The sequence below is a fragment of the Echeneis naucrates genome, chromosome 1, assembly GCF_900963305.1.
Source record: "Echeneis naucrates chromosome 1, fEcheNa1.1, whole genome shotgun sequence".
Taxonomy (NCBI): domain Eukaryota; kingdom Metazoa; phylum Chordata; class Actinopteri; order Carangiformes; family Echeneidae; genus Echeneis; species Echeneis naucrates.
The window spans coordinates 17,718,080-17,738,588 of NC_042511.1; the positions used below are offsets into that span (position 1 = coordinate 17,718,080).

The window sequence follows — 20,509 nt, forward strand, 5'->3', positions numbered from 1 at the left end:
ACTGCTGAGGTTGAGCTTTCTTTCTCCTCTTCTTGTCCCCACAGATCGAGAGGACCAATCTATCCTTTGCACGTGAGTATACAGATTTATTCCACAATTACATGGTGTTAAAATATGTACATTTCTTAAGCTAATCATGAGGGGCCTCACAAGCCTCTGGCTTTTGTCCATGTCAAGTGTCTGTAGACAGCAGGGATGTCATCAAAGAAAACCCCACAAAGGGTATGAGCTTACTGTATGGACCATGCAGACACTCTTATATCACACTGTTGAATTCAACCCAGGAAACCTAGTTTAAACCATGATGTGGATCAGACAAGTTGAAGTCATATTCCAGATTTGCTGTCGCTGTAACATTACATTAAGACAGCTGCATTTTAAAAGACCAAACATAAAAGATTTAACAATAGTATTACATCAATGCAACAAAATCCAAACTTCTTCCACATATTATTTCATAGATATTTCGTGCCATAATGATTTATTTAAAGCGTTTTCATGACCATTCTGTACTTGGCTCAACATTGTGTCTGTGTAAATTTTGCGCTTCTAAGTTTATGCCAAAAAGCTATTAAGTTGGTGTTTGAGTTAAATTTTTGTCATGTCTTACATGTCTCTAAGTTTCTATATCTCGCAATCAATTAGATTATCACTTGATTCATTATCATTACTTGTATGGTTATTTTGTTGAATTTCATTTTTGTGTAGAAAAGAAAATCTGGTAACATTAATATAATATACATCACAAATGTTGGAGTTGAGGAATATAACTCCCAGCAGTCCAAGGCCAACAACAGAAACACTGACACAATCCCTCCTAGATTCACTTCCTTACTATAGCCAGTGAGACTGATGGCACTTGACACACTGCTCTCTCCTGTTTACTCTCAGCCACATCACACTCTGTCAGTTTGAAAGAAAAACTATATTTTGTGCATATTTGGTGTATATAAATTTGCACTTACTGTAAAACCACATGCTGCTTCCCAAAAGTTTGTGCATAGCTTGGAGGAATTAGAATAAGGCGAGAAGATGTCTTACTTTTTTTTTTCAGTGCCACAGCCACTGCATGATAGAGCAGTGAGAAGCAAGCTGAACAGCCACATGCTTTCAGCCACAGGCCTAACCCAAAACTTAAAAAAGTGTATATTTTCACTGTCAGACAATCTTTGGGCTTTTGTCATTCACATCTATCAACAAATGTGTAAAGCTAATGAAAGACCACAGTAACATTTTGGCTCACACATTGAAAGGTTCATCCTTAATAGTTTTGGTTTTGATACTCTTTAATGCACTTCTTTTTTTTTTTTTTTTTCTTTTTTTTTTTCCCCCGCCAGAGGTGAGTCAGGAGCCGGCAAGACTGAAAACACCAAAAAGGTCATTCAGTACCTGGCACATGTTGCATCCTCCCACAAAGGAAGAAAAGACCACAACATTCCTGTGAGTACTCTCCTTCTATATTTTTATAATTCCAGCTTGTTGTGTCTGCTTTAAATCCATGACCTGAAGAATATCCCGAAGAAATGTGTTGAAATGCTAATGTTAATGGTGGTTTATTTGCAAAAACATGTATTATTGTTTCTATGCCTTTTACATGCATTTTATATCACTCCACAACCCCTGAAGACCGGGTTATTCTTTTAACAATTGGAAATAAAAATGTGTGCATCATCAGAACACCACATGTGACGTAACAATCAATGAGCAATCTGGCTGAGTTGAGATTGTTGTGTATTTTCCTGTGAATAGATAAGGCCACAAGTGAATGAGGTGTTTTGATGATTAAGAGTGCAAGTATCGGTATTGGATTGTAATTCCTTTAGTGGACAACATGACTTTGTGCATCACATGTGTGTGCAAACTATCTAACAATTTGCATTTGTTTATCTGTAACAAACAGCCAGAATCACCTAAACCAGCTAAACTGCAGGCAAGTTTCTATGTTTTTTTTGTACACCATGTTCATATGCATGCTACACTGATATTTTGTTCTTGAATACATCCATTCATGGTTAGTTGGACTAGCAAAACCTGTTGAAATTTACAAAAAAAAAATAAAATAGAATAAAATCAACATATGTGAAAATTCTTTAAATAGCCTACTTGGCATTTACTATAGCTCTCTATCAGGATCAAAAGTTAAATTTTAAACAGGCTTGATTATTCAAATATATTGTGCTCTGTGTCAGTGTGCCATATTGTAAATTTGCTTGCCTAATTTAGATTGACACTCAATGAAACATACCGACCTGCATGCTTGTATCTGAATGTTGTCAGTCTCACTTGTCATCTTGTGAATCTATGTGAATTGTAGTCATTTCTGCTTCCAAAAATGTTTAAAATGCTAATTGTATAGTAACGTCCTATCTAATTTCTGCTTTGGACTGTTAAAATAGACTTGCTGGCCACATCTATCTGCTAATGTATCTTCTGAAAGAATCTGTATGAAGCAGTTTATGTTTTAATGTTTTAATTTTTTAAGTTTAACTTTCAGTATCAGCGTGATTCTGTGTCTACCCACTTGGATATAGCAGCTTGTTGGTATCCCTTGTAGCTATCTAACCAGTGAAAGAATTATATCAAAATTGAGGTATGAACTCAGAAATCCATTAGTAACCTGGGTCTTGAGGGCAGGATTACAGTCCACTGAAGTATAACAACACTTGGTGCTAATTCCATTTACAGTCTGCTGTAGATTCTGATGTAATGTGTTATTTCAGAAATATTATACATAAATCTGAGGTTCATTGGTATCCATGACATTAATGCAGTTTATTATTTTCCATAATAACAATTGAATCTCCCCCAATATCTTACAGAGTGGACCCCTGTTTTATGTGAGTAGTATGTAGTTTCTCACCTAACTCATCCCACTTACAATATCAAAGGGGTACTTTACCCACTCTGCTGTCACCTACTTGTTAACCTCCAATAGCTCACTAACTCTTTAATGTTGTGCCTGAATTTGGCTTGTAGATGCACTCTAAACCACCTGCTCTAGTTTTGCTTTAACTTTTTTACACTGCATGATCTGTATTTATTTTGTCCAAACTGCTTCAATAATAATTTGATAAGTGCACCATCAAACTACCATTTCCCATCTAATTTCTTTTACTTTAAAATTAATTTTTTTAACCTTGCATAAATTGTTTAGTTTTTGTATTCTGTTTCTAATGCAAGAACCCTCTGTTGGCATATAATGACAAAGATGTGATGCATTGAAGCCCTTAGATCTATGTACCTGGAGCAGTCAAACAACATCATGTGTTACATGTGTAACTTGTCATTTGGAAAGAATTTAAATATGAGAAATATATGTCTACATTTCACAGCACAATTCACCAAACTGTATTTACTGTGTTTATGTTTTTTTATAACCAATATTTGGATGAAGAGTACAATTGCTCACACTTCCTATACCTTAGTCAAGCATATTTGAAAATAATCATGGCATTGAAAAGATTGTTGCACTGTATATACTGATGTTAAACAACCCCCATAGTTGACCAGTTACTACGTATGTACAACTGCTTGTATGTTGCATCTGACATAATTGATGGAGATGTTTACCATGTAAAAACCAGATTCATTATTATTATTATTTTGGCAACTCACTGAATTTATGTTAGTTATTTACCAGCTCTGTAAATTGCCAACATAATTTATCAGACAGTAACAGTGAAATCAACATTGCATGGCTTAAAGTTTTAATTTCTTGGGCCTGTTGATAGTATAAGTCAAACTTCTCATTATTCAAAAAAGAAACCATCTGAAATTGTGATTTATTTATGATTATTTTTTTTTTAATCCAAAAACAGTAAATAATTTTGCCATACCACTGGCCTACAAATGCACTGTACCCAAGTATGCAAGTGATGGCGTTTTAGGCCATCACTTGCATGGTTAATTCTTTGCTTCAAAGGCTTTGGGAAATTAGTGTTGACCGATAATTAGTCAGATGGTTTACATGTTGTCACAGTCAACAATAGGCCATTTTTAGCGGAGAAGCCAGCTCTGTTGGCTATCAGATGTCTGACACACTCATTTTGCAAGAAGAATGTGGGCCAAACTTGTAATCCTCCTAAATTGGACCCCCTTCGTGTTTGCAATCTGCTCTTTGTTTTTATGTTTGCACAGCAGACAGCATAGATGAATAAAATTCACCAATGAACTGTTTTAACTACAAAATTGTAATGTAGATCTGTATTCATGTCGAAACAAAGGCTTTTGGTTTAAATCCTCTGGCCTCTCTATGTTTCGCTGGGTTTCAGGCTAGCTCAGCCTTGCTTCAATCCAGCTGCACAGAAATTCAATTAAAATCAGTCCACCATGCTCTCCTGCCAAAGATCACATTACATGTCTCACATCTCCCTATCAGCCTGATGCTGGTTCCTCTGTTCTTTTGTGGCAAATGGACTCCTGTGTGCAGTGTTTTTTATGTAATGGGAAAATATTTTACTTCGTAAAATACCAAGAAGAAAAAAATGCAGGAGAAATATTTTTTTTCTCAGTCATTTTGATTTCTCTGGGCATGACAAAGCCCACAATGTGGCTTAGATAGAAACATAGTGGGCCACCTGTCCAAACATCTGTATCATTCATTTATTTGGTTATACAACCTCTTGAAGTATCCAGGCAAAAAGCCACTGTTTCTGTTGTGTGTTGTGGATAGCTGGATAGCCATATTTTCCACCAATATGCAAAAAAATAAAAAACACAAACCCTAATTTTGTTTTGCTAATTGAGGACTAATTAACTTGATTAAAATGAGTCATTTTAATAATGATTTCCATGGACTGTCTGCATATGCCTAAGGGATTACATCTTTTATAGGTTTTCATTTAAAACGAAATGTCTGCATGTTTGTGGTTTCTTTTTTCTTTTTTCAGTTGTCAGTAAGAAGTACAACTTTCTCAACGTTTGTGTCTGTTGGTCATACCTTTTCTTGTTTCAACATCCCCCTGTTTTTACAGGGTGAATTGGAGCGTCAGCTTTTACAAGCAAACCCTATCCTTGAATCTTTTGGGAATGCTAAGACAGTGAAAAATGACAACTCCTCAAGATTTGTAAGTAAAGAAAAATCATATTCATGAGGTGACTTGTCTGTTCTTCGTGAAATGTCTGCTGAAGTGTTTGTGAAGCCTTCTCCTGTCGTTTTTTCTTAAGCAGAGTAATTGAATTATTGTATTTTTCCTGTTAGCAGCTGCACAGACCATATACCCAGACACAGGCACCTGTTAATCACTAATAATGCCTTTGATGTACTGAAGCCTTTAAGAACGGAGGCAACTCCACTAACAGACTTCTTTTTAGTGAAATAGGACAATTTGTTAAATTCAATAGAATTTTTTCTCAGTTTATTAAGTGACTACATTGCTTTATTACATGCTGGCCATTGTTTAAAAAAAAAAAAAAAAAGTAAAACCATACCTTTACTCAACATGGCAACTTCAAAACATTGCCTCACTTTATCATCAATCAGTATTCATAAAAGGGACTTGTCATTCATAGCGTGATTCATGACTCATAAGAGCATGTAAGAAAATGTACTTAGTTTGACATATTAAGGAAGCAGCTTATTTGTGCAGTATAAAATATAATAGTCAGCTCTGTAACTGTGCATATTGATGGTGTGTGTTACATATGTGTATCTTGTTTCATTCACTTCCTGAACATTTATCTTGAGTACATTTTTTAAGGGGAAATTCATCCGGATCAACTTTGATGTCACTGGATACATTGTTGGAGCTAACATTGAAACGTGTATCCTGTTTTAAAATGATTTTATATTGTATATATTTCATTGTCAATCTAGGCATCATGTTTACATAGAAGCTTTTTTTATACACACCAAATGCAGTTTTAGAAAATTATGTGGAAATTTATTACTAGATTAACTAAATCTATAATATCACAGTGTTAATTAAGTGTAATTAGTAAGTGTTTCAAATTCAAAAGAAAGCTAATTTTTAATCTTAAATCAAACAAATCAGCAAAATAACCTTAACCAGTCTGTGCCAGACTTATTGGAAAAATCCAGAGCTATTCGTCAAGCCAAAGATGAACGCACCTTCCACATTTTCTACCAGCTGCTGGCTGGAGCTGGGGAGCATCTCAAATGTGAGTAGATTTAAACCACCATACACAGTGGTTACTTTTTTGACTGGTCTGTCTGTCAAAAATTCTGAAAAATTCTTTTAGCAGTATTACTTACTATCAAAGTCATAGTATTATTCAGTATGTTTTAAGTTTGTTTCAGCGTTATTAATGCCATTAAAAACTTTAAGAGGTTTCTGCCTCTTAAAGGAAGTTTTTCCTTGCCACTGTCGCTGAGTGTTGCTCATGGGGGGATCTGTTGGGTCTCTTAAAATCATTTGTAAAGTGCCTTGATGTAACTTTGTTAGGATTTGGCGCTATATAAATAAGTCTGATTTGATTTGATTTGATGAATGATTGTGCACCCATCCAAATCTTATTTACATTTTCTGTCCACAGCGGACCTGCTTTTGGAGGGATTCAACAATTACCGTTTTCTGTCTAACGGCAACATCCCTATTCCAGGACAGCAGGATAAAGACAACTTCCATGAGACAATGGAGGCCATGCACATTATGAGCTTCGCCCATGAGGAGATTCTGGGTAGACTTTCTAAAATACCAACATAAAACATACAGAACAAGGAGGAGGTTGCTCTTAATTGCTCTCTTTTTTTATTATTATTATTCTAGCCTGTGGAACACTGCTGTTTGATCACTTAAATATGAACTTCAAGTGAAGACCACACACAGATTATTTTCCAAAATGTAGTCCTTTATGGTTTTTAGAAAATGTTCCAGGTTAAGTTATAGTAAAACAGCAGTTGCAGTCACTTCAGTTCTACAATGTCGCTTGGGTTAACAATAACAGCAGGACATACTGAGCTGTGGAAGATTGTTAGTTTCCATCCACACTCCAGACAAGGTAGATGTTAAGAGTACAACTGTTCTATTGGGAATGTAAATAAAGTTGATAACGTATAGAAACTCACTTCAACCAATGATATTGCTCCATTTGCTACTATTTCCCCGGTCAGGTATGGTTTTATGACAATGGGGGATTTTGTTGTGAATTTATCCCATCAATAAACTAATGAGCAGGATGAGTCATCAGAAATGTCGAATGATTTTTTGATAGATTGCTTTGATAGAAGGTTTTTTTTATTATTATTATTATTACTTAACATTTGTTAGAATGTGGCAAAAAATGATGTCTTTGTGTCCAGTGATATAAATATTTATTCTCTTTCCTTTAATGCCTTCATAGTCATGAAAATACATTATGCTCAATGGTGACATCTTGCTGAGTAATTTCATTTTCTCTGAATTCTTATGCTTGTAGCTATGTTGAAGGTTGTGTCCTCAGTGCTCCAGTTTGGTAACATTGTTTTCAAGAAGGAGAGGAACACTGACCAAGCCTCTATGCCTGATAATACTGGTAGATCCCTCTCTCTTTCACATGCTCACACACATGCACACAGAGCAGTCATTTTACATCTCCACAACCCTGTAACTTGGCACTACCAGGTCAAGACAATGTTCTCCTGCTGTTCCTCTTACCATTTATACTTCAACTACTCTCCTCCCTTTTCCCCTACCACCCTCTGTGGTGCACGGTGCACCTTATCCGCTGAACAGAAGAACTAGTGATTTATATCTCTTCTCTTGCTGAGCCTTGTCGACCAGCCATTAAGCCACATCATTATGAGGATTTACTCCTGAAGGAAATGGGGCACAGCTTTCCAGTTCCTTCACATGTGGCACTGCATATTTGGCACTTAAACTGAATAGACTGGGAGAGAGGATAAACCTAATGCCAGTGATGCATCTCAGCCAGATATTCCAAATGTGATGAGCAGAACCTTGGACTGAAGCAGATGTCTTCTTTTAGTAGATCAACTTGGCTGACCTAAATCCTACTTTTCCACATGCTCAAACCATAAAAAAATTTCCCCAGTGAATTTCACTTACATTGAAAACTTAACATGTTTCAAAAGTGTTTGCTTCATCTTAAAGTTTTGCTAAGACATCTTTATTGAAACTTTCCACCCTTTTCTTTAAACTCTGAACACAAAACCCATGTTTTTCATACTACATTCACAAAACCTGACCCTAGTGGTGAAACTGAACAATCACCTTAAAACAATTCCATCTCTGCTAAAAACCAAATTGTGAAAAAATTAGAAATTCATTTTGTGTAGACCACCTCTTATTGTGAAGTCAATTAACATTTCTTCCCTTTTTATTTTTCAATCCCAGCTGCTCAGAAGCTTTGCCACTTGCTGGGTATGAATGTAATGGAGTTCACCAGAGCCATCCTGTCACCAAGGATCAAAGTGGGCCGAGACTATGTCCAGAAAGCACAGACTAAAGAGCAAGTTAGTTAGATTTTTTTTTTCTTTACAATCATTCAGGATGTGTATCTTCTTTTGCACAAAACAATATCTGTGTATGTATTGTGTTAAACTCCAAACTCCACTTGTTTGTGAATCGGCCACTGGTTTCTCGCAGCTTAATAATTATAATAGATGCAACTCAGTGGATATAGCCTTTGTGCCAACTGTAATATGTTAATGAAAATGTGACTTGGAAAAGATATGAAACTTTAGTACTATAAGGACTTGCCAAGATGTACAAGTCTATTTGTCCAATGGAGAATACATCTGCCTTTAAGGGTATGGCAGCATTTATGAATTACAATGACTAAATGCACCACATGCTTAGATCATCTCTCTACCTCACTCAGAGATTTCCTTCTTTGGTTTTCTTCTCAAATTTTGGGCAAATAATTTCTCTCTTCTCAACCTCCTTTCAGGCTGACTTTGCTGTCGAAGCCCTGGCTAAAGCAACATATGAGCGTTTGTTTCGCTGGCTGGTCCATCGTATTAACAAAGCACTTGATAGAACCAAACGACAAGGAGCCTCTTTCATCGGCATCCTAGACATTGCTGGTTTTGAAATTTTCCAGGTTTGGATTAAATTTTGTTTAAGCAGAAGAAGAAGTAAAAATTCAATAACCATTTCCAATACTGGCATGAGGAAATCATGTTGTTTTTTTTTCTTTGTTTGTTTGTTTGTTTGTTGTTGTTGTTGTTGTCAAACTATATACATTTGAGGTTTTAATTTCGTTTTATTTATACATCTTTTTTGTATTTCTCTATTATTGCAGTTGAACTCATTTGAGCAGCTTTGTATCAACTATACAAATGAGAAGCTGCAGCAGCTCTTCAACCACACCATGTTCATCTTGGAGCAGGAGGAGTACCAGAGAGAGGGGATTGAGTGGAGCTTCATTGACTTTGGCCTGGACCTGCAGCCCTGCATTGATTTGATTGAGAGGCCGGTCAGTCTTAATCAATCCTTTTGGTTGAAAGATTATTTAAAGTACACTACTTTAAAATATGCATTCCTAAATGCAAATTAGCCACAAATTGTTACATTATGCTGACAAGCAATTTTACAGCAAAAGAATCCTCATTAAATAGTTTTTTAACCTTCTCTACTTTAAATGTGAATAAAAAAAATCAGTTTTATCTAGAAAAGTAATTGTTGGTACAAATTGTTGGGACAGGTCACGTTTATTATTCTTTCTATCTTAAGTCTTCACTTCTGTCATGCGTTATTTTTTTCAGGCAAACCCTCCAGGAGTGTTAGCGCTGCTGGATGAAGAGTGTTGGTTCCCCAAAGCCACAGACAAGACCTTTGTAGACAAACTGATCCAGGAGCAGGGCACACACACCAAGTTCCAGAAGCCACGTCAACTTAAAGATAAGGCAGACTTCTGCATCATCCATTACGCAGGCAGGGTACGCTGGCGCAATCTCTTTTAAAATCACACTCAGCAGGTTTCTCACACAGCTTATGTGAAAACCCACCACTATGTGTGCTGGATTCTTTTTAATCCTGGAAGTCTGTTCTTTGTCAATTTTGAGAGGGGAGAAGTGTCTTTTTGGAAATTTGGAAAGAGCATGTTTGTAGGGCATTCGTCAGATTCTCTTCTAGAAAGCACTCCCCAGGACAAGAGTACAAAAAAAGTACTAATGCTGATCATTATAGCTGTTATAACAGACACTATTATCCTAATGTATGAACTTGGACTTGCTTCAGTTCATTATAAATTTATGTGAATGCATGCCCCATCGTTAAGGCACTAATTCAACTCGTGGAAAACTTGCACATAACTATGGATACACTCTCCTACTTTTTAAGTACTTAAGTTCTGTGTTGGACCAGTTCCTTAATCTAAGTCTACATTCATATTTTCAAGACATATCTTTTCCTCCATTGTCCTTTGTTGCAATAATCAAGTGAACAATTTCTGGCTTTCAGGTAGGATAAAATAATGATAAATGGTTCCACTGTCGTGGGATATCAGGGACGAATCCTTAATTTATAAGACATTGTATGTGAGTGGATTTGCACACTGTAATTATAGTTCTGCAATGGAAGAGCAGAACATTTAGCTCAAACAGACTTGCTGAGTAGCACATCTGCTTATCATTAAACGGACTGTGTCGTTTTACAACAGTCACATATTTTGAACTCGAAAATCGTCACTGTGGAAAAATGTCTCCAACATCCCAAAGCTGTCTCACATGTTGTCAACACTGGCGTGCACAAAAAAATCTAATCATATCTATAATGTGAACTATTAAATAATAATGACTTACAGTTACATCCCATCTAACGCTAGGATTTTATGCCTATGATAAATAGTTAAGATTTTGAATATTTTTCTGTTTTGAGATAAGTGTTTAAATTGATGTGCTTCAACCTCAGTAAACTGGCCATTGGATTAAAATATATTAGATTTGGAAATGATCATCGATGTCTTTCTGCCTTCAAAAATTCAGAATCATTCAGGTGGCAGTTTTAGTTGTATTTTTTTAATCCATATTACTGTTATACTGTTATACTACTATTTTACAGGTGGACTACAAAGCCGATGAGTGGTTAATGAAGAACATGGATCCCCTGAATGACAATGTGGCAACTCTCCTTCATCAGTCAACTGACAAATTTGTAGCTGAACTCTGGAAGGATGGTGGGCGACTAACTTTTTATCTCTAAACACTAAAACAGCACCAGATGCATCTATGTACACCAGTCACACTCTATGAGATTCATTATCTATGTACCTGTATGTTTATTCAGTTAAACACATCAACATATTTCTCACTCAAGCCTACTAACAACAGCTGTCAACCTTGTTGCCTCAGGCCTAAAAATTCATGGAGTGTAAGGATTATGTAACATTCCCTCCCCTCCCTGTCTCTTTCTTTGTGTTGTAGAGATTCAGACCATTCAAAAGGCTTCATTCTATGACAATGTCACTAGTCTGGATGAGCCAGCAGGTGAATGACTGGGTTGTGCTGTAGCAGACCTGGGCCAAAATAATAAAAGATGAAAAATGAACATTGTTGGGTTTGGAACCATGCTGCTTAAAGATTTAACAATCAAACTGCTCCCTGAACAGGTTTATTTCTTGAAAGTATATTTTTGCCCAGATCTGGCTGTATGGTTCATGCTTCAGCCAATAGTGTGTCTACCATAGCTACAATGCTCCCATTTGCTTCCAGGCTGCATGGCTCATGTCTGCCCAAAACTGTAGTGCATAGTCCCTAATATGTTCAAGTAGAACATGGGGATTAGCTCCCTTTAGTTAAATCAGTGTGCCTTAATTTGTGTCAGTTTTCATGTGGGCCAGCATCGGTCCTGTGATCATATGATGGATAACCTTGACACAAGCCTTCAGAATACAGTACATATGTTTGGGGTTGTCGTTGCTTATTTCAGGCCTTGTTCCACCTCTGTGATGTGATTAAAGATTTGAAGCTTGACTGCAGGGTATTTAATGGTATTAATTTCTCGCCTTCAACCTTCTTATATAAGCTGTCCGTAGCAGGGAAGTGTAACCAGATGTTGATTTTGATATTTGCTTTGGCTCAAAATGGCAGTCTGGTAGGTCCAGAAAGCAAGCCATACTTCAGTTGGTGACTCATAGTACTTTTAACTTTAAATTCACTACTGGGACATTAATAAGTGACAAAGTGTATATTTATTTCAATGTTAAGCCATAACTCATGTGCTGGGTCATTTTGTTGAGCTGTGGTAGAATTATTCTGCAGGTAGTATTACCCGATTATAAGTAATGCTTATTGGATGAGTCTGGTAATTTAATATTTTTCTTATTGTCATTAAAATTGCACAAAAAAGGATCACAAATGGATCCTGTTGTCAGAGTTGCAAAACTATGATATATAGCTCTGTTGTGGTTCAGAAATTTTTAACAGCACATCAGTCAGCCAGTTCATCACTGTGAACATGAGCACTCCACTCCCACATAAATACTTGCTATAATAATGCCTAAAAGTAGTCCCTGTCAATTCCTGTAAGTAATATTAATTTCTAATAAATTGATCTCTTAACTTGTTTTTAAGCTTAAATGAAAACTCAGGACTAAGACCTAGTGAAAGGCCAGGAAGTCACAAAATAATTGATATGTATTTTTGACTTAAGTCTCATTGGATAAGTTTGTAGGATTGTTTTCTCAGCAGTATTGCAGGTTTTTTTGCCATGAAAAGTAAAATATGAAATCTCTCATACAGCTGCCATCAAGCATTTTCTCTTATTCACTGCGACCAGAGAAGATCTTCCAATTCTTGCTATTAAATTTCAAAATGATTGAGTACACATTGTAAGAAATACACTTCTTCTCAGGTACAATAACATATAAAGCTGTGTGCAGCAACTGATAAGATGTGCTCCATATCCATCTGCAGAGGCTAGTGGTAGTTATAGACTTTGAATGTGTTTGACAGCTGCTGTTTGATTATAGTCCGTCATGTGTCTTTCATCCATTTGCACTTGATCATGTAGCTACAATATGTCACTGTATTGCCATGGCACTTTCAACAGAGTGATTCTGCTTCTCTCTGAAGTCTCCATCCTCTAACCAATTCTCCCCTTCTCCCCAACAGTGGACCGTATCGTTGGCCTGGACCAAGTGGCAGGAATGAACGAAACAGCCTTTGGAGCTACTTATAAAACAAAAAAGGGAATGTTTCGTACGGTGGGACAACTATACAAGGAGTCGCTCACAAAACTCATGGCCACACTGAGGAACACCAACCCCAACTTTGTCCGCTGCATTATTCCCAACCACGAAAAAAGAGTAAATACAACAGATATGTATATATATCTATATAGATATAGATAGATAGAGAATAATAACCTTAGCCCTGTTCTTCCACATCTCTGATGTACATTGCAAACTAAAATTTTCTAGAAATGTGGCAGTACAGTCAAATTTGCTTCAGTTTGTAACTGTATATTTGTTCCCCCCTTCAGGCTGGTAAACTGGAGCCCCACCTGGTTCTGGACCAGCTGAGGTGTAATGGAGTCCTGGAGGGTATTCGTATCTGCAGACAGGGTTTCCCCAATCGCATTGTCTTCCAGGAGTTCAGACAGAGGCAAAAAAAAAACAAAACAAAACACTATAACAAAAGGCTTCTCAATTCTGTAACTGCTGAAGAAAGATTGGCTTTTATTTCAAGTTTACCTTTTTTTCTCTCTTTTGTTCACAGATATGAGATTCTGACACCCAATGCAATCCCCAAGGGTTTTATGGATGGCAAACAAGCCTGTGAAAGAATGGTAGTGTTTTCATTGCTTCTCTATTTTAATTTTAAAGCTGCTCAATATTTTGGATTTTAAAGTGTATCAATTAAATTGCTGTATTAAAATGTATTGTGTAGAATATCAATCCTCTGAGGATACAGAAGTGCTCAGGATACAGGGGGTGCAACCGCTTCTGCTCTTCAGGTGTAAAGGCAGGGGAACAGAACCTCAAAAAAAGCTGTGGAACTTTTATTATGAAAAAGAAGAGACCTATATCCAGCAAGTCTAGAAACAAGACAGCACTAGAGTGGGAATGCATTTCAATCCAGACACCACTGATCAAACGCCTGCCATCTACAGTGATCATCAGATCATAGATGATGTTCTCACACCTGGGGGCAGTGTAGCTAAATTGGACCTCTGAATGGTTAGGCATGCAATCAGGGCCTTGCTGCCAGTAGCCTAATTATCTGGCCACACCTCAAATGCCAGCCACCAGGGAGCCACATAATCAGGGACAGACCCCCTTTTTCACACCGTATTCAGAACAGCCAGCCAGCAGAAACTGCTTTTAGGTCACACCCAACCACCAAAAGTTGGTACAGCTACTTTTTCACAGGAAGTACAGCTTTGTTGGCAGGAGGTGGAAGAAAACAGCTCAACTAAACCAATTGTAGAGTTGGTTTAAGCAAGAAAAAGTATCTGACAATGTTAATGTCAATTTTGACTAATTTGTTGAGTGTAGGGCCTCATACATTATCACAGGTCCACTGCCATAAAGATTGTGAGTTGAGGGGTCTTCATTCAGGCCATGCAGCAGTGTGATATCCAGTTCTTTGTTTTGCACAAAGTGAATCTCTTGAAGAGGAACATCTCTTTGAAATGCTTGAGTTGAAACCACTGCTTACTGTAGCAACTGCTGCTTATATTGTTGCCTGAAAATGGCATTGACTTGGTTAGTCACTCACTATCACTTTGTAATGTCTTGCAAAACAAAACAAAACAAAAAAAAAAGAGAAAACACTAATTTTGTTTCTGACGAGAAGACAAACAAAATGAAAATGTAAGTTGTTTGAATAAATTCTCAATGGGGGCCTGACCTCAAAGTTGATTTCTCACAAATTCTGTGTTTATTTTATAGATCCAAGCCCTGGAACTGGATCCTAACTTGTTTCGTATTGGTCAGAGTAAAATCTTCTTCAGGACCGGTGTTCTGGCTCATCTGGAGGAAGAGAGAGACCTGAAGATCACTGACATTATCATCTACTTCCAGTCTGTGTGCCGTGGATATTTGGCACGCAAGTAAGTGTCATATCTCTGCATTTTACTTTCAACAGGATTTCTAGGGAATATACATACATCTATTTTTATAGTCATGATCTGTCATGATCTGATACAAAGCATCCAGTTGTTTGCAAAGGGAAACATCTCAATCATGCTAAATCCCATATACTTGACATATCCAGGTATTTATTTTGTGTATAGTGCTATAAAGGTCTACATCAAACTTCAAATATCTGGAGGTTATCAACTGAATCTCCAGCTCTGCGCAACCTGACTGGGACTTGTGTGTGGAACAGAATGTCTTCTTAATTGTCCTGCACTAGGAATCTTTCTTGCCAGTTTTCAGATCTGATATGATTCTCTTTCTTCTGTCATCAGGGCTTTTGCTAAGAAACAGCAGCAGCTGAGTGCACTGAAGGTCCTCCAGAGAAACTGTGCTGCTTACTTGAAACTACGACACTGGCAGTGGTGGAGGCTTTTTACTAAGGTGAGATGCTAACCTAAGACACAAAATAAAATAAAATAAGTTCAAATATGTTTTAGAGATGACACAACTCTAAGCTCTCTCATAAGTAATTGTCAAAACCTTCTTTGGTTGGTTAAAATAAACAAGTACAAGCACTAATATTATCGCACATGTTTTTTGCCAACACATAGAGTTTACATTGCCACAGAAACTGAGCAAACTCCATGTGCCCATGATGAAAACCTTGAGAATAAGCTAACTCTATCCATCTCTCTTTTTCAGGTGAAGCCCCTGCTGCAGGTCACCAGGCAGGAGGAGGAGCTGCAAGCTAAAGATGAAGAGCTGATAAAGGTGAAGGAGAGACAGCTTAAAGTGGAGAATGAGCTGGTGGAAATGGAAAGGAAACACCAACAGGTAAACATGTCCTTGTGGAAAAAAATATTTCACTTTATATGAGGAATGAAGGGAAGCCTGGATGCATTTAAATCTGTTCTTGCTCTGCAGCTCATAGAGGAGAAAAATATTCTAGCAGAACAACTCCATGCAGAGACGGAGCTCTTTGCTGAGGCTGAGGAGATGAGAGTCCGTCTGCTTTCTAGGAAGCAAGAGTTGGAGGAGATCCTCCATGACCTCGAGTCTAGAGTAGAGGAAGAGGAGGAGAGGAACCAAAGCCTGCAGAATGAGAAAAAGAAGATGCAGTCACACATCCAGGTTTGTATTTAAATATAAAAACCTGTCTCCTATGATATCAAAATAAAGCTTCAATTGGATGGTAGTGTTAGGTATGAATGAGGTTTCAAGAGTGTTCAGAGTATGACATCATTCTGCCCAGTGTCATATCTTTCATGGTACAAAAATCTCTTGTTGCCCAACAATTCTTTCACTCCCAATTCAAAATGATTTCTTTCCTAATGTTATTCTCTAAATATAATAAGTTGTTTGTTGAATGAGAATGTTTCTGACACTAATGTGTCCAGTCGTTCTTTGAAAGACAGCTTTGTAGTTTGAAGACTACTTGGCTTGTATAAACAATTATTTATATAAAATATATAAAAAAAGAAAATGCAGTCAAACTTTGACATGCTTCATTAAGTTGTATACATCAAACTTTAATCACTTTGTAAACCGCATTGGATAATGATTATTCATTTGTGCATGCATTTCTCAACAGGACTTGGAGGAGCAGCTGGATGAGGAAGAAGCTGCAAGACAAAAGCTTCAGCTTGACAAAGTGACAGCTGAGGCAAAGATCAAGAAAATGGAGGAGGACATTCTGCTGCTGGAGGACCAAAACTCCAAGTTCCTTAAGGTGAGAAGATTATATGTCAAAATATACTGCTAAAGTCAAACAGGAAACAGACTTCTTCATGTTAGGACAATTAAAAGTCAAGACATAGATGAGGCAAATGATGGAACCGATATTTTAGTATTAAAAACATTAAACCAAGTAAATGTAACAATTTTATTTATCGATCCAAGATTATTGGTCCCCTTTGCCTGTCTTCCTTTCCAGTTACAGTTATCAAAACAGAACACACATTGACCATTGAGGCAGCACAGTGTTTGTTTCCTACTTTTTATATCTTTGCACCTTTTGCACCACGTTTTGTCTAACCTACACTTGAATTTTACCCAACAGGAGAAGAAGCTGCTGGAGGACAGGATCAGCGAGATGACCTCGCAGCTGGCTGAGGAGGAGGAAAAGGCAAAGAACCTTGGAAAGGTCAAGAACAAGCAGGAAATGATGATGGCTGACATGGAGGGTAAGGGACTTTCAGCCAGCAGTTGTTACTGTCTCCATTTTGTGCCCATAAATGAGTAACATAGGGAAGAGAACACACAATAGGTCTACAGGCAGTCGAAACAGTTGAAAGTCTAGACCTATGGTTTACTGTAGACAGTTAAACAAACTGTCCTCAGAACAAGAAGAAGAATTAAAGCTTAAGCAATTTTCAACAAAGGTCAGATATAGGATATGCAGTATGACTGTCGATGACACTTAATTAGGTACATTTCCTTTTTCCAGCAGTACCATGACTTAATGTATTGGAGAACCTTTAATATGATTACTGTGTCTAGCGTTTGTGGTTTTCTCTGACCTTTTTGAGCTTGTTATGACCCCCCTAAACTTGTGACTATGCTTGTTCACATCCTGAAATTAACAATGTCAGATGCAAATTTGTCATTGTCATCATTATCCTTGTTTGAGCTGCCATTGGTAATAACTCTTACCTAAATATGGTATAATACATTAGATTGATTTGCCTCATTTCAGAGCGTTTAAAGAAAGAGGAAAAAACACGCCAGGAGCTGGAGAAGGCTAAACGCAAACTGGATGCTGAAACAACTGACCTGCAGGACCAGATTGTTGAGCTGCAGGTCCAGATAGAGGAGCTTAAGATTCAACTGACCAAGAAAGAGGAGGAACTGCAGGCTGCTCTGGCCAGGTAGGTCAGAAAGAGAGAAGTACAAACAAGTCAAAATATAAAAGGAATAAATCAAACATTTTTATATTTTGAAGGAAATGCACTGATAATGATCTGGTAGTCCATCTGAATACACATTTTCTTTCTTTCTCTCAGTTTTTTCTGTTTATGTTGAACTTTTTCCTTTTACCTTTAACCCTCTCTCTCATCCTTGAAGTACAGCTATTGACAGATTACATGAAAAAAGAACAATTCACATTATAGTAATCTATAAATGTGTTAGTACAAAACAATTGGGGATCTATAAAATGAATGGGAATTAAATCAAGACTAGATCCCTTCACTTGCTGAGATTCTTTTATTTATTTATTTATTTATTTATTTATTTTTGGTCTGTTGATCACATGACTCCGGTGCAATATAACTGAAAAAACAGCCTTAGAGGAAGCTGCTCAATTCTAATAGAATGAAAGAAGAATAAAATTCTTCTTTTTGCCAACAATGACAAACATTTTAATAACATTTGAATTGGTTGTTCACTGATTTGTATTGACTGGATGCCAAAGTTAATTATTTAAGGATCTGATCTCATGCTTATGTTGTCCATAGAAAAATAACATCTGGCATTTAGGGGGCTATTTCAAAATCAGCTGTACAAAAATATAACATTTGAGCCTTCCTGTTAATGATAAAGGAAGGCTCTAACACTAAGGCTTTATAGTTTATTTTTTAAGTCAATATTTGCTGAATTACCATTGTTACAAACCTAAACTGTTGTGATCAAGTGTTTGTGTTTGTGTTGTTGCTCATTTTCAGTATGTAACTCACAGATTCACACACTTCCTCCAACTAGTACACTACATCCCATTGCCATGACAACTGAACTCCACTATGGTACAGCTATGTCAATAGGAGGACCTGAAATAGACATTCAAATAAAGACAGCACTTAAAGTCAACACTGAACTTGAAGTGGCTAACATCCTCCTCAACAGTAGCAGGTCATTTTTTGAGTACACGCTCACCCGCTTTTTCTTCTATTATTCACCCACATCAGTCTGTCTTTATGGTCACTGCTCACAGCTGCTGCGTTTTCTGGCTGAGACTTTCATCTTAGAGGCAGCCGTGTCTGATTACAGGAAAATTGATGTTGAATGATGCTCTCGGTACTGAACTGTGCATTCGTTTTTCCTCATGAAGCAGTGGAGACTTGGACTATATCAGGATATCAGTTCATGGTGGAGGAGAAGCTGTTCACAAGCATGTTTTTTCTCATGAGGAAATTTTTGCGTTGTGAATGCTAAGGCCTCAGTCTTCCTATTGTGAGCCCAAGATCAAAATGCTTTCTTCATTTAGCTCACTCCTCTATTCATCCAGGTTTGACACACTTTATTTAGCCATCATAACACTTACATGTTGCTGAACTGAAGGTCAGCTCAGAATTTTTATTTGGCTTCTCTGTAGTTTGCTCTTTTTGTTTAACAAATAGTCCAAACTTCAGGAATTAATTATGAAAGTCTGTCTGACAAATTTCATACATAGAAATCATCGGAATACTCACAGCCCTAGATAATTAAGTTTTCATTCCACTTGATATGCCTAATTTTGAATTCAGCAGCTATTTTGAGCACAGTTATATTATCTTTGTTTGAAAAGTGTGGAATTACTTTAATTCAGGGATTTTGCAGTCATTTGTGCCTTTCATTAAAGTGGAACATTGTGTTAATTATTTAACTGAATCATTATGATATTGAGTGTGTTTTATCAGCGACTATCTCTAAAAGTGAAAAATACAGGCAGCATGAATTTTTACTTTGGCTCACTGTTGGATTGTTCTCCTGACAGGACACACACACGAACATACATACACATACAATCTTGCTGTAGTGGATAGTTCACCCATCTCAATTCTGCTAAATGAAAAGATACTCCTGAATTAGCCCTTTTAATGAGCATTACTCTAGACAATAAATAAAAAATCCTCAACTGTCAGTCTGCCTTACTTTAAATGTAATGTAAGTAATGCTTTTATGCTGGTCCTGGTTTTCAGAGATGTGTTTTGTGTCTCCAACCAGGAGTGACGAAGAGGCCATCCAGAAAAATAATGCCTTGAAGCAGATTCGGGAACTGCAGGCACAGCTAGTTGAGCTTAATGAGGATCTGGAGTCAGAGAAGATGTGTCGAAGTAAAGCTGAAAAACTCAAGAGGGACCTTAGTGAGGAGCTTGAGGCTTTGAAGACGGAGCTGGAGGACACATTGGATACCACTGCTGCACAGCAGGAACTCAGGTGACTGTTAAAAGCTGGATTATCACTGATGAAAATGAGAGAAAGAAGTAAGTTAGATGGACCTCTGTAGCCTATTCATCTCTGTCTGTGACATACCAATACCTGCTAATAGCAATAAAACATGTGTTTTCAATTGTTTTGTACAGTACTGTGATCTGTCCTCCTAATTTTCTCCCTTGTGTTTGAATCCCAGGACCAAGCGAGAGCAAGAAGTGGCAGAACTGAAGAAAGCCATAGATGAGGAGACCAAAAACCATGAGGTTCAGATCCAGGAAGTTAGACAGAGACACGCCACAGCACTAGAGGAACTCTCTGAGCAGCTAGAACAAGCCAAAAGGGTAAGTAGGTCATGTCTTACACTTGTTCCTGAAGTTGTTGTATTTGCTCACAT

General features: G+C 37.2%; 1 protein-coding gene across 4 annotated transcripts in view; it reads left to right on the forward strand.

Moving 5' to 3' along the window:
• myh10 (myosin, heavy chain 10, non-muscle) overlaps positions 1–20,509 on the forward strand; it is a 50,745-nt gene that overhangs the window by 23,637 nt on the left and 6,599 nt on the right. For 2 of the 4 annotated variants that reach the window (XM_029503125.1, XM_029503119.1), the window contains 26 exons: positions 45–72; positions 1,338–1,440; positions 1,901–1,930; positions 4,974–5,066; positions 5,700–5,763; positions 6,022–6,120; positions 6,496–6,639; positions 7,378–7,473; positions 8,295–8,413; positions 8,851–9,003; positions 9,205–9,378; positions 9,668–9,841; positions 10,965–11,079; positions 11,327–11,389; positions 13,016–13,209; positions 13,386–13,507; positions 13,622–13,691; positions 14,797–14,957; positions 15,318–15,426; positions 15,688–15,819; positions 15,910–16,116; positions 16,577–16,714; positions 17,045–17,168; positions 17,681–17,852; positions 19,906–20,118; positions 20,312–20,456. In XM_029503125.1, coding sequence (XP_029358985.1) covers positions 45–72; positions 1,338–1,440; positions 1,901–1,930; positions 4,974–5,066; positions 5,700–5,763; positions 6,022–6,120; positions 6,496–6,639; positions 7,378–7,473; positions 8,295–8,413; positions 8,851–9,003; positions 9,205–9,378; positions 9,668–9,841; positions 10,965–11,079; positions 11,327–11,389; positions 13,016–13,209; positions 13,386–13,507; positions 13,622–13,691; positions 14,797–14,957; positions 15,318–15,426; positions 15,688–15,819; positions 15,910–16,116; positions 16,577–16,714; positions 17,045–17,168; positions 17,681–17,852; positions 19,906–20,118; positions 20,312–20,456 — 3,242 coding nt within the window. The remainder of the gene's footprint in view (positions 1–44; positions 73–1,337; positions 1,441–1,900; positions 1,931–4,973; positions 5,067–5,699; positions 5,764–6,021; positions 6,121–6,495; positions 6,640–7,377; positions 7,474–8,294; positions 8,414–8,850; positions 9,004–9,204; positions 9,379–9,667; positions 9,842–10,964; positions 11,080–11,326; positions 11,390–13,015; positions 13,210–13,385; positions 13,508–13,621; positions 13,692–14,796; positions 14,958–15,317; positions 15,427–15,687; positions 15,820–15,909; positions 16,117–16,576; positions 16,715–17,044; positions 17,169–17,680; positions 17,853–19,905; positions 20,119–20,311; positions 20,457–20,509) is intronic. The other 2 variants (XM_029503104.1, XM_029503113.1) reach the window with 2 other exon arrangements.